This window comes from Euprymna scolopes, chromosome 12 (genome assembly GCF_053919585.1).
Source record: "Euprymna scolopes isolate OS-2025 chromosome 12, ASM5391958v1, whole genome shotgun sequence".
Classification (NCBI taxonomy): Eukaryota; Metazoa; Mollusca; class Cephalopoda; order Sepiida; family Sepiolidae; genus Euprymna; species Euprymna scolopes.
Genome location: NC_136493.1, coordinates 151950020 through 151964317, shown reverse-complemented (window position 1 = coordinate 151964317; position 14298 = coordinate 151950020). Strand labels below are relative to the sequence as shown.

The 14298-nt window shown below is 32.3% G+C and overlaps 1 protein-coding gene across 1 annotated transcript in view; it reads right to left on the bottom strand.

Annotated features, from left to right (window-relative positions):
* Positions 1-14298, bottom strand: part of LOC145291558 (protein white-like) — a 302163-nt gene that overhangs the window by 231999 nt on the left and 55866 nt on the right. Inside the window, exon 2 of the mRNA XM_080137621.1 lies at positions 1833-1881. Within this exon, the coding sequence (XP_079993747.1) occupies positions 1833-1881 (49 nt within the window). The remainder of the gene's footprint in view (positions 1-1832; positions 1882-14298) is intronic.

The window sequence follows — 14298 nt, the reverse complement described above, 5'->3', positions numbered from 1 at the left end:
TTGGTCCATAAAATATACTTGTCTAAAAACCATATCATTTTGTTATTACGTGTTAGTTGTATTTTATGGCGCTTGTTTACATATTAACTTGATTTGTTTCCTTCTTCTAAATTCTTATTTCTATAATCTGAAGATCCAATTAGCATGATCACATGATCAAAATTTAATTTTTTATTTGTTCTTAATGTCGATTTATTTAATTAATTTGATTTTTTATTTGTTCTTAATGTCGATTAGTTAATTAATTTAATTTTTTATTTGTTCCTAATGTCGATTAGTTAATTAATTTAATTTTTTATTTGTTATTAATGTCGATTTATTTAATTAATTTAATTTTTTATTTGTTCTTAATGTCGATTAGTTAATTAATTTAATTTTTTATTTGTTATTAATGTCGATTAGTTAATAAATTAAATTTTTTATTTGTTCTTAATGTCAATTTATTTAATTAATTTAATTTTTTATTTGTTCTTAATGTCGATTTATTTAATTAATTTGATTTTTTATTTGTTCTTAATGTCGATTTATTTAATTAATTTATTTTTTTATTTGTTCTTAATGTCGATTTATTTAATTAATTTGATTTTTTATTTGTTCTTAATGTCGATTAGTTAATTAATTTAATTTTTTATTTGTTCTTAATGTCGATTTATTTAATTAATTTATTTTTTTATTTGTTCTTAATATCGATTTAGTTAATTAATTTAATTTTTATTTGTTCTTAATGTCGATTTATTTAATTAATTTGATTTTTTATTTGTTATTAATGTCGATTTATTTAATTAATTTAATTTTTTATTTGTTATTAATATCGATTTAGTTAATTAATTTAATTTTTATTTGTTCTTAATGTCGATTTATTTAATTAATTTGATTTTTTATTTGTTCTTAATGTCGATTAGTTAATTAATTTAATTTTTTATTTGTTCTTAATGTCGATTTATTTAATTAATTTAATTTTTTATTTGTTCTTAATGTCGATTTATATAATTAATTTAATTTTTATTTGTTCTTAATGTCGATTTATTTAATTAATTTAATTTTTTATTTGTTATTAATATCGATTTAGTTAATTAATTTAATTTTTATTTGTTCTTAATGTCGATTTATTTAATTAATTTATTTTTTTATTTGTTCTTAATGTCGATTTATTTAATTAATTTAATTTTTTATTTGTTCTTAATGTCGATTTATTTAATTAATTTATTTTTTGTATTTGTTCTTAATGTCGATTTATATAATTAATTTAATTTTTTATTTGTTCTTAATGTCGATTTATTTCATTAATTTAATTTTTTATTTGTTATTAATATCGATTTAGTTAATTAATTTAATTTTTATTTGTTCTTAATGTCGATTTATTTAATTAATTTGATTTTTTATTTGTTCTTAATGTCGATTAGTTAATTAATTTAATTTTTTATTTGTTCTTAATGTCGATTTATTTAATTAATTTAATTTTTTATTTGTTCTTAATGTCGATTTATATAATTAATTTAATTTTTATTTGTTCTTAATGTCGATTTATTTAATTAATTTAATTTTTTATTTGTTATTAATATCGATTTAGTTAATTAATTTAATTTTTATTTGTTCTTAATGTCGATTTATTTAATTAATTTATTTTTTTATTTGTTCTTAATGTCGATTTATTTAATTAATTTAATTTTTTATTTGTTCTTAATGTCGATTTATTTAATTAATTTATTTTTTGTATTTGTTCTTAATGTCGATTTATATAATTAATTTAATTTTTTATTTGTTCTTAATGTCGATTTATTTCATTAATTTAATTTTTTATTTGTTATTAATGTCGATTCATTTAAACTCACCTCGCTCCCATAATGGCGACTAAAGATCCGGGCTTTACAAAACCATTGACTGAAAAAAAAAGGGTGAAAAGAAATCAATAAAAATTGTCTGCGAAATATTCTTTAAATAAATAAAAATTCTCATGGTAAATTCAATTAAGAAAAGAATATCTTTCTTCTTCTATAAAAAAAAATAATTGGTATTGTCTGCGAAATATTCTTCAAATAAATAACAAATGTCAGGGTAAATTCAATTAAGAAAAAATATCTTTCTTCTTCTGTAAAAAATAATTGTTATTGTCAGCGAAATATTCTTTGAATAAATAAAAATTCTCATGGTAAATTCAATTAAGAAAAAAAATATATTTCGTCTTCTGTAAAAAAAAAATAATTGTCATTGTCAGCGAAATATTCTTTAAATAAATATAATGAATCTATATCTATTCATTCAAAATTGCAACCATTTCATTATTTTTAAAACAATAAATAATGTCTTCTTGCCGTAAAAATAATTCTTAATATTTATTCAAATCAATAAAACGGATGTCATGTTTTTGGAATGTATGTATTTATAATTGTGAAGTTACAGACCTTACTTTTCCTGAAGTTTTCAAAATAATATGAAGAGAAATTAAAATGAAAAGATCTTAAAAATATATATGAAATCAAGTAATTTTCAGATCGTAAACTCATTCAGCCACTTCAAGGAATGACTCAACATACCTCCGTCTCTTAAATATATATATGAAATAAAGTAATTTTCAGATTGAAAACTGCTTCAACCATTTCCGGGATTGACTCAATATACCTTCCCTCTCTTAAAAATATACATGAAATAAGTACAAAAACAAATAGAGATCGAGGGCGACTGAAAAAAATCATGTCACAGGTTTAGAAAGATTAGTGTTTAAAAATTCTTTTTCTTTTCTAAACCTGTTACACAACGAAGGCTTGAAAGTCTATTTATCCTATTGTTTAATTCATAGCTGAGAAGATGGATGGATTCATATCTTTTCCAAACAAACGCAACTAAAACAGAATATATTGCCCTGAACTATGTTCAGTTTCTGTTCTGTCGCCTCTTGGATCTTCCGACCACTCTGTTGTATCAATTAAGATAAAAATGAAATGTAATAAGTCCCCAAACGTACCTCTTCATCGTACAGTATATCGATACACTAAGGCTGACTGGGATAGCTTCCGTACATTTATATCTGATCTACCTCTGCATTCCATGTTTAAAAAGGATGTGTCCTCTATAGTATTAGACCTGACTGAATGGTTAATTGTAGGTATTGACCATTTCATACCCTCTAAAAAGTTTCAGCAAAAACCTAACAGCCAGCCATGGTTCTCTCCAGAATGTGCTGTTGCCATTGCGCACAGAAATCACTTTTTCCACTGCTTCAAACGTAATAGATGTATGGAAACTAAAGCCGTTTTCAGAACTGCCAGCAACCATTGTAAGAAAGTAATAAGGAACGCAAGAGAGTTGTATGCTCAATCTGTTAAGTCCAAAGTAGCTGAGCAGCGGCTTGGTTCCCACCAGTTTTGGCAAATAGCAAACAGAATCCTGAACAGAAGCGTGTGCTCCATCTCAACTATTATCAATGGACCTGAGGTAATCTCGTCAGCATCAGACAAAGCCAACCTCTTTGTCAAGAACTTTGCAGCTAATTCTACCCTTTGCGACCAAGACCGCCAACCCCCAATATTTCCTCCTGTATCAGAAAACACGTTATGTGATATACGTATATCTGTACATGATGTTGCGAAGCTAATCAAAAACCTTGATTCGAGTAAAGCAACTGGCCCGGATGGTATTCCAATTATAGTACTCAAAAAACTTCAACCTGAACTAGCGCCCATACTTACAAAACTGTTTAAACGTTGTCTTAAGGAGAATAGTTTCCCATCTCATCAGTATGCCCTGTATTTAAGAATTCAGGTGATCGCTCATCCCCCTCTCAGTACAGGCCAATAAGTCTCTTGTGCGTCATGAGTAAGTTGCTAGAATCTGTGTTAAATACAGAAGTAATCAACCATCTCAACAAAAATAACCTTCTTAGTGACACTCAATATGGTTTCCGTTCTGCTAGATCTACAGCAGATGTCCTTACAGTTATATCGCATAGGATTAGCAAATCTCTCGACGGTGGCAATCTTTCTAGGGCAATTGCTCTTGACATATCTAAAGCCTTTGATAGGGTATGGCATAAAGGTTTACATCATAAGATCGCTAGCTATGGTATAGCTGGAAAAGTCTTCTCAATTATTAAATCATTTCTTTCTGATAGGTTCATAAGAGTAGTAGTTGAGGGGCAAAAATCAGAAGCTCACAGTATTAATGCCGGTGTCCCTCAGGGATCCATCCTGGGCCCAACTCTTTTCCTGATCTACATTAATGATCTTCCAAATCATATCCTTACATCATTTGTAGACATTTATGCTGACGACACTACCATTTATGGTAGCACATCTAAGACAGTAAACGACCAAGTTCTCTCCAATTCTCTCTCCTCTGATCTTGAGCACGTAGTACAATGGGGAAAGAGTGGCTGGTTACTTTTAATGCATCTAAAACCAAGCTTCTCTCTTTACATCATCAGCATTCTAATCCACATTTGTCATCAATTGAAATGAATGGCTCTCGTCTTCAGGAGGCCTCAAGTTTTGACAAGCTTCTGGGCTTGACCATTACTCCTGATCTTTAATGGAACACGTATATCAAATCTGTTGCCAAGGCCGCTGGAAAAATGGTGGGATCTTTCTATCGACCGGTAGATATCTCACTGCTGATGCTATTCTCTATCTATATAAGAGCCAGGTACGTCCAAGGATGGAATACTGTTGCCACATCTGGGCAGGAGCTGCTAGAAAGGACTTGTCCTGCCTTGATAGAGTTCAAAATAGACTTCGTAGCCTCGTAGGAGATGTCCTTTTCTCCTCCTTGCAACCTCTATCTCACAGAAGAGATGTTGCGAGTTTGTCTCTGATGTATCGTTATTTTCATGGAAAGTGTTCAACTGAGCTTCAATCTATGGTCCCCCCTCGCCAAACTTTCACAAGAAACACTCGTCTAGCTGTAAACACTATCAATAATTTCCCCCACTCTTTATCTGTGCCTAAACCTAAACGTAGATTCCATGAACAAAGCTTCTTTCTTAGAACTGCACGCTTGTGGAATTGTCTTCCGTTTTCCTGCTTTCCGGCTAACTACAATATGGTTGTGTTCAAGCCTAAAGTAAATAAGTTCTTGATGAGCCGTTCCATATAAGTTATCAAATTTACCAAATTTTCATTACTAATGATTACTATATTGACCAATTTTTACTGTACACTCTTTAACCCTTATCCTTGAGTGGTCTCTGGGCTTTGATAATGTGGTGATGCCTTTGTAAAAAAAAAAAAAAAAAAAAAAATGTCCTTCCACCAAACCGCCCCAATTGAAACACTAGAGAGAACACCACTCAAACAAGTAGATGACTTTGAATATCTCGGTCGCCACATCGCATCCACCGAAAAAGACGTCAACATCAGAATAGCCAAGGCTTGGAGCGCATTTAATCGCCTGAAAGTTATATGGAAATCTGCTCTCATGGAACAGACCAAGAAAACTTTTTAGAGCCGTAGTGAAAACGATGCTACTTGTTCACCAGCATGGACTAAAAAAAGTAAAAACTTGAAAGTAAGTTAAATGGAACTTACACTAGAATGTTCTGGACATTATTAAACTTAAGCTTAAAACACGCCCAACCATTAGCTGTCTGTATGGTCGGTTGTCCAGAATCTCTTCAGTAATAAGAGAAAGAACACCATATGACGGACATTGCTACAGAAGAAAAGATAAGGTCGTCAGTGATATGGTATTGTGGGATTTTAAACATGGAACCGCTAAAGACGTACACAAAATTATTGACAGAAGACACTGGCTTACAATTTGAATATCTTCTACAGCCATAAAAGATAGAGAATGTGGAAGGAAAGAGTCTATTTGGTCTATGATAACAGTAAATGTGTCATCTCACGTTGTTTGATTTGATTGGTTAAATGAATTTGAGGCATTCTAGAATGGTCAATAAATAAAACCTTTTTCATTTCCACTTTTTCACTTCCGCTTATTCACTTCCGCTGAAATTCTAAACAAAACAATACGACGTATTTCATACAGTTTTACTTTACATTCACAAATTTTTTACATTTAAAAAAGTTTTTCTTTATAAAAATTTTTATTAATAGCCGAAAAATACATAGTTTTATTTACAAACACGTTTTCTTATACGCATATTTTTCAGTGTATATGACAGTGTTTGCTTGCCGGAGAGAGTTACTTCGCTTATTGTGTGGACGTTTCTGAAACTGTTGTTATGTTCTGGGAACAGCCACCAGCTCCCCGGGTGTTAGGCGCAATCAAACCATGTGCACGTCCCCTTATATCAAGGGGTCGATATAGCGTCGGTTGGTGTTAGGGGTCAGGTCGTCGTTACAAGCAGCATTTTTATTGAAATTGAACGCTTCACAAAATATTTTTTATAAAAATATTATTCTTTTATTTAACACTGGAGGAGCATATTAAAACCGAATCGAGGAGTGCGTTGTGGACGGCTTTGCAGTTAAAACTGCTATACGTTTGCTTTCGACGGAGTCCAACTTCGACTATTTAAAACAATACAATTCTCTTCTCTTTGAAAGAGAGAGAAATAAGTTGATGGAAAGCTAGAAAATGAGAGAGAGAGAGAGAGAGAGAGGGAGAGAGAGAGAGAGGAGAAGAAGAGAAATATACGTTTCAATGCACATGTTTGTTTGTCAAATTTAGATGTCAGCATGCAAGATTGACCTTTTGGGGAATCCGGGGTCTCGGATGTTTTTAACACAACCGAGTTTTGTAAACAATTGTTAATCAAACCTGGTTGATATATTCTGACATTTTGAAAATCAAACAGCACCTGCATGACACGCGCAGGCTTCCCCACGAGATCAGGTTTGGCATAAACGCCCAAAACGTAAGGAACACAATGCTCCTCGAAAGGGCTCCTCACACATTGTGTCACAAGTGAACAGGGACAAGAGAGAGAGAGAGAGAGAGAGAGAGAGAGGGCGGTGTTTTTCTTGTTGCTTCCAGGATTCTCTCTGCTCACTGATCGTGCTTACCAAAAGAGCTGATGAAGCTCTTCAGGGTAGAGATGAAATTATTGCGCGCTGTAAGTTGATTGGTCAGTATATAGCCAAATCGCTTAGCAGCGACATTTATCCGTGGGAGAAAATAATTCTTTGTTTATGACTGATATGGGTGGCCGAGTGTGAGGTGCGGAGAAAAATGTTATATTGTAAAAACACATAAAAATGTTATATTGTAAAAACGCATAAAATGTTATATTGCAAAAACACATAAAAATGTTATATTGTAAAAACGCATAAAAATGTTATATTGTAAAAACACATAAAAATATTATATTGTAAAAACGCATAAAAATGTTATATTGTAAAAACGCATAAAAATGTTATACTGTAAAAACACATAAAAATGTTATATTGTGAAAACATATAAAAATGTTATATTGTAAAAACACATAAAAATGTTATATTGTAAAAACGCATAAAAATGTTATATTGTAAAAACACATAAAAATGTTATATTGTAAAAACGCATAAAATGTTATATTGCAAAAACACATAAAAATGTTATATTGTAAAAACGCATAAAAATGTTATATTGTAAAAACACATAAAAATATTATATTGTAAAAACGCATAAAAATGTTATATTGTAAAAACACATAAAAATGTTATATTGTAAAAACGCATAAAAATATTATATTGTAAAAACGCATAAAAATGTTATATTGTAAAAACACATAAAAATGTTATATTGTAAAAACACATAAAAATGTTATATTGTAAAAACACATAAAAATATTATATTGTAAAAACGTATAAAAATGTTATATTGTAAAAACGCATAAAAATGTTATATTGTAAAAACACATAAAAATGTTATATTGTGAAAACATATAAAAATGTTATATTGTAAAAACACATAAAAATGTTATATTGTAAAAACGCATAAAAATGTTATATTGTAAAAACACATAAAAATGTTATATTGTAAAAACGCATAAAAATGTTATATTGTAAAAACGCATAAAAATGTTATATTGTAAAAACGCATAAAAATGTTATATTGTAAAAACGCATAAAAATGTTATATTGTAAAAACGCATAAAAATGTTATATTGTAAAAACGCATAAAAATGTTATATTGTAAAAACACATAAAAATGTTATATTGTAAAAACACATAAAAATGTTATATTGTAAAAATGCATAAAAATGTTATATTGTAAAAACACATAAAATGTTATATTGTAAAAACACATAAAATAATGAGTACAAACTCAAACGCGTAAAAGAAACATTTTATATGTATTTAAACTGGAGATTTACATATGTAGGAAAAGCAAGGAATGTTTGTTTATAGTTTTATTGCTGATGCAGAACAAACGAGAGTCATTAAGTGAGATGATAAGAAAACGTTAGTCAACAAATTAAAAAGCAATAAATTATCTACAGCTCAGAAAAGTCGTAATAAAAACTTTTTTTTTATTACAAAAATTACATTTATAGTTTTTTGTAAGAGTTAATGTTCGTTTGATACAATTTTGCATCGTAGAAAATGGTTCTTCGTATTATATCGATTCTTTTCGACTATTGTTCTTAATGATATTTTCACAACGTTTCGGCCGATGTAACCTCCGACCTTTTTCCATCTGTATCTTGTCGCACTCTGAAATCTTTTTGTCGAATTCAGAAATCTGCACGGAATTTCTAATGGAACCGTTCGTTTAATACACGGGGATAGCATGTCCTTGTTACGTCAACTATGACCAGATAGAAATCCTAAGCAATTCGCAATTGTATTCTGAGTATCGCTCGCACTGAGGATTGCAGTTTCAGCCTCCAGAATAGTATTATTTACAATTAAATTTTACCCAGTACTTTATCCGTTACGCCATGAGTCAGCAAGGTAACATCGGCCGTAACGTTGTGTAAGATGAGAACAGTGGTTCAAATAATCCCCATAATACGAATTATCAATCCTGATCTCAAAAATTTCAAACCAGGGTTAAAATTCATTAGATAGTACAGTTTTTATTATAGAAAGTTCATTGGTAAAAATAAATATGTTTATACATTTTGTTTTTAGGGGTTTTTTTCTTTTTTTATCTGAGTGACAGTTAGAGAGAGTAAGTGCTGCGTATTATTTATCTCTCTCCTACCGTGAGATGATGTTGCACAAGGGTCGGAAAGTGGAGTGAAGAGCCAGAGTTCTAGAGGAAGAGCACTCTGGCCTGCAAAAAATGCCGTCCAGCCCCGTCAGCATTCCCCGTTAGGAGCACTTCGGGCGATTACCAAAACATGAACTTTTTCTCAAATGTAGAGAACAAAGCCTATGAAGGTGGACCTCCTAGTACTGCACGGGACCAGCAACCTACCGCAATCAACAGTGAAAGAGCCATGCTTAGACTGTTAACTTTGATTGTGTGTTGCTTTCCGTCAGAATGCGTATGCGTATGACGGTGTGTACGTGAGTCGAGAAATGAATTAACTTCTCCTAGCCCATCAGGGAGGAGAGGGTGATGGAAGCTGAACGTAATTTAGATGTAAATGCTATCCTGGATTTTTGGCTCGGTTCGTTGAATGAGAAAAAATATGGCCGCTAATAGTTTTAAACACTTTCATTTTGTGCCCCAAGTAATAAAGTGTCGTCGTCACACAGTGACTAAGTTTTTTAGATTTTTCCTCCGGTTGCCTATGTTATAAGTTTCAATTTAGTTCATTTTGTAACTCCACGTCCCACGGTTTGATAAACAGGATGACATAAAACTCGTGGTCACTAGGTAAGTTCAGCAGGTGATCCAATTATTTCAGTTATCTACTAGTGGGGGTACCCGGCGTTGGCCGGTTGTTTGGAGGTGTGTACGTAAAGGGGGATGTGGGTAAAGTAAAGAATAAGCGAAGAAATAACCCTGTTTGAATATCAAAATAAAAATAAAAACGATATTAAACTTCTGACAAAATCGGCAAAAAAAAAACCCAAAACAAAAAACAAAAAAACAGCGAACAAACGTAAAACTTCTTTAAAAAAGAAATCGGAAAAACTGAAAGCATAAATCAGTGAAAAAGATGATGGACGTGTTCGGAAAAGCGAAAACCAAAAAAACACAGCGCAAAGCGAAAAGCAAAAAAGAAATAAAGTGAAATAAAAAATGGCATAAATAAATCTTCGATTCGCTTAAATCCAATGGTGCGTTTCACCCAGTCCATTCCAGTTTTTTAATTAACTACAAAACGAAATAAAGCGAAATAAAAAAAAATGGCATAAATAAACCTTCGATTCGCTTAAATCCAATGGTGCGTTTACCTTAGTAGAAAACATAGAACGAAAAGGAACGTTAAACTGCCATTCAAATTTTTTTAAGCAACTACGAACCCAAACCGGTGTTTCTTCGTACTGTCCCTTGTGAACGGATCCGCAACGGTGTAAGTGGTAGCGGGTGTAGGAGGAATTTATTAGAGAGGAAAGATTTTACAACTTCCATTGATTCCAACTGATTTTGGCTGTGGACTCTCACCAGTAAAAATATAGGAATCCACGATTATCGAGCAAGTGTAGAGGTAATAGGCCTATAACACACCTCAGATAATGTGCTGCAGTTTGTGCATATTACATTTGCATGAAATGTTTTGATTTTCAATCCTATTAAGGTCAAAATCAGAGGGGAAAAATGAGTTCATTTTATATATATATATATATATATATATAGGGAGGGATTATATAAAGGACATAAAGATATATAAAAAATGGGTATTCGAAAGAAAACAAAAAGTTCAGGAAAAATAAACGACGTTTATTTGATTTTTTCCCCAAGATTTTCGATAAATCCTTGTGAGGAGTATTGTTTGAAAAAGTATTAGACACAGCTTGAAGTAAAATAATACAATTAAAATAATACTCAGTTATTTCCTTTGCACAAAAGAAATAAATGTTATCTGCCTTTGGAAAAGGTCGACCATGAGATTAAACAACTGTGTTTCGTCATTGGAGACTTTAATCATAATGCATCAGGCAAGTTCTTAAATATGTTAAAAGTTGTTCTTTGATCACTTTGGTTATTCAACCGATAACAATGCAACAACAATCACGCTTGATAGAATTGTTTTCAGATCCTCAACACGTTCAGCATCGCTTTTGGAAACAAAGCATTTTCATATCTGCAGAATCAGTTGCACAACCCATCAAGATATTTCATTACGACATAACGGTTAAGTTGATGTTGTGTGTGTGTGTGTGTGTGTGTGTGTGTGTGTGTGTGTGTGTGCGCGCGCGCGTGCGTGCGTGCGTGCGTGCGTGCGTGCGTGCGTGCGTGCGTGTGTGTGTGTGTGTGTGTGTGTGTGTGTGTGTGTGTGTGTGTGTGTGTGTTTTTTGTTTTTTTACTCTCGCCTTTTTTTCGCGTGAAATCCAAGGAATAAACTGATGGATCGAAAGTCAAACTTTTATTACAAAACCTTGGATTTTCAGAACACGATCGTTACACAAGCTATATATTATCTAAACACCCACTACAACTTCGACGAAACAATTTTCTTATTTAATATGCGTTTCAGTTGTCTTAACATAATGAAGTCTGATTCGACCGATGTCTCAACTTGTGCAGGTAATGCGAGCAAAAAATGTAAGCGGTTTAAAATAACAGACGTTCAATTGAAATGTTTGTTTTATGTGCTATTAGTGATTGGTGGTGGGAGCGACTATATTCGCCTACGGATTTTGTTAAAAATAGACAAAACCAGAAATAATATTAAGTCGTCGTGGCGTGTCAGCGCCTGGTGAATCTAAGACACGGTCCAATTATGATGCAGCAATCTAACACATCACCAATCATAATAAACACTGCTTAAAATAACATCGTTCCACCTTACCGACTTCAACATCTTTCAAAAACTCAACTGTTTACTGGACTTGACGCAGCTAGCATGTTGTTCGGAAGCGTCCATTCAAAACACACTTTAGTCACAGATTCCCACGCATAGAGTATTGTTACCACATCTGGGCTGGTGTATCTTCCGCTAGTCTCTCGCTCCTAGACAAAGTTTAAAAAAGAGTCGCCAACCTAATATGCCCTGAACTATCAACTAAACCCCAACTTCTGTCCCATCACCGGAACGTGGAATCTCTGTGCCTGTTTTATAAGTATTTCAATGACAAGTGCTCTGACGAACTCAAAGCACTAGTACCCCCTCGACGACAATACCCTTGACAACCCCGACAAGCAGCAAAATCCCACCCCTACACTGTAGAAATCCCTAGATTTCATAAAACCTTCTACTCGAATAACTTTTTCCCTCGAATTTCTATACTTTGGAATTCCTCCCGAACCCCTGCTTCCCTGACTGTACTGACATGCAGAAGTTCAAGTGTAATGTAAACACACATCTCGCTACCCAACTCCTTAAATAGTATTCCTGCAAATCTGGTCCGAAATAATAGCCCCTCACGACTAAGTGGCTCTGTGCCTTGTTTGGGGTGAAATTACAATAAAAAAAAAGATGCAATCAACTGGGACATAAAGTGGGATTCTGCACTTCTCACGTATAATCGTCCAACATAAAAGGGAAACAAATGGCGTATAACAGTCTAACAAAACAAATACAAACTGGTAGCAACTTTTCCTCTTAACTTCAAATCAAACCGGAAATATGTGTCAGTACAATTGAATGATCATCTTGTACAGCTACAAATAGACATTGTCTCTGATATAGCACACATATCATGGACACTATGGAAAAAGTCATGTAGTACAGAGTGCTACCGAGATCATGTTCATATCACGGGTGAATTACTGCCTGCCATCAAAATGAAAACAAAATGTTATCGAGTACTATATATATAGAAAACTTGAGTCATAATTTACTGGGACTTGATTTTATCGTGTTACTGGGTTTCCCGACATTCTACTTAATCGGATATCCAGACGGTCTCTTCCGAGTAACATTAAAAGTCAAACTAATGGCATTAAAAAAACAATTTCTTTAGTTTTCATTAATAACTTGTGAAAACAAAGGTTACCCTATCGCTTAAACCGTTTTCTAATTCCGTTTGCTGATCCAATACCCGGTGCCATATGCTTCATTTCTACAGGTGGACCGGGAACTAACAAAGCTTGAAGAAATGAAATACATAATACATCAGACAAGGCATGAAGCCATTTCATGTAAGCAACTAAAAAATGATACGTTAACGTTAAAAACTAACCAACGGTAAATGTTTGATACATAGATTTCAACCCATGAAACAGCAATTCTCCCCCCTTTGTGAAAAACATATCTCATGGAATGTAAGGACTAAAGACAAAATACGTAAAGTGAGAGTTACAAGGCTGCTGAAAATAAACCGAAGGTCCACTTTATAACTCTCCTGAATTACTGAGTTATTATGAAAGTGTGTTGCCCTCACGACATAAAATTAGCTCACCACCTAACAAGCTGTTGACAAACGACTCAGGATGGTCCTGAAAATAGTCATGGCAGTTGATGTCACAAATGCTGCGACACGGTGTGCAAGCAGTGATTTCGCATATATTTACAGACTGAACTGAGAAAACTATCAAGTATGCAATCAGATCTCTGGTGCCTGGTGAATGCAACTACAGTGAGAAAAAAAATGTTACTACATAGAGCGTATCCAATCGTATTATCGGTGATATATATATATATATATATATATATATATATATATATATATATATATATATTGGATCATTGGATATTTTACCCTTCACCAGACTGTCCATTCACGTGAAATCACTTTTTTATTCACCTTATTCCCTCTGCTTCACTTTTTGTTATCAAGTAAGATCTATAACTTACTTGTAGTTTTATTTAATACTTTTGCAAGCAAAATCCGATCCCGCATTTTGCTAAATCCTACCCTCTGATGAGAAGGAAAGTATTTCTTCGAAACTCCACGGATTAAGGACTATCCACTTCCTTTTTAAAATTAAATATGTTTTTAACTCTTTTTCAAAGTGTTTTTTAAGATGTTTTATTAACTACTTGTTCTTATATATATATATATATATATATATATATATATATATATATATATATATATATATATATATTATTTGGGGTAAACAGTTACATATGGTCGCTACAAATAGCCATCTGTTTCAGTCAAAGAGACTTCATCAGGCGACCTGGAACCTCTCAACGCCAAAAAGAAAAAACCTCTTGTAGTCTCTTTGACTGAAACAGATGGCTATTTGTAGCGACCATATGTAACTGTTTACTCCAAATAATAAAAAAAAATATTTTGATCTTTTTATTGAGCACTATTTAACAACCTCGTTGTCTTCATTGGTTCTGACTTTTGAACACCTCAAACCTGAATATATATATATATATATATATATATATATATATATATA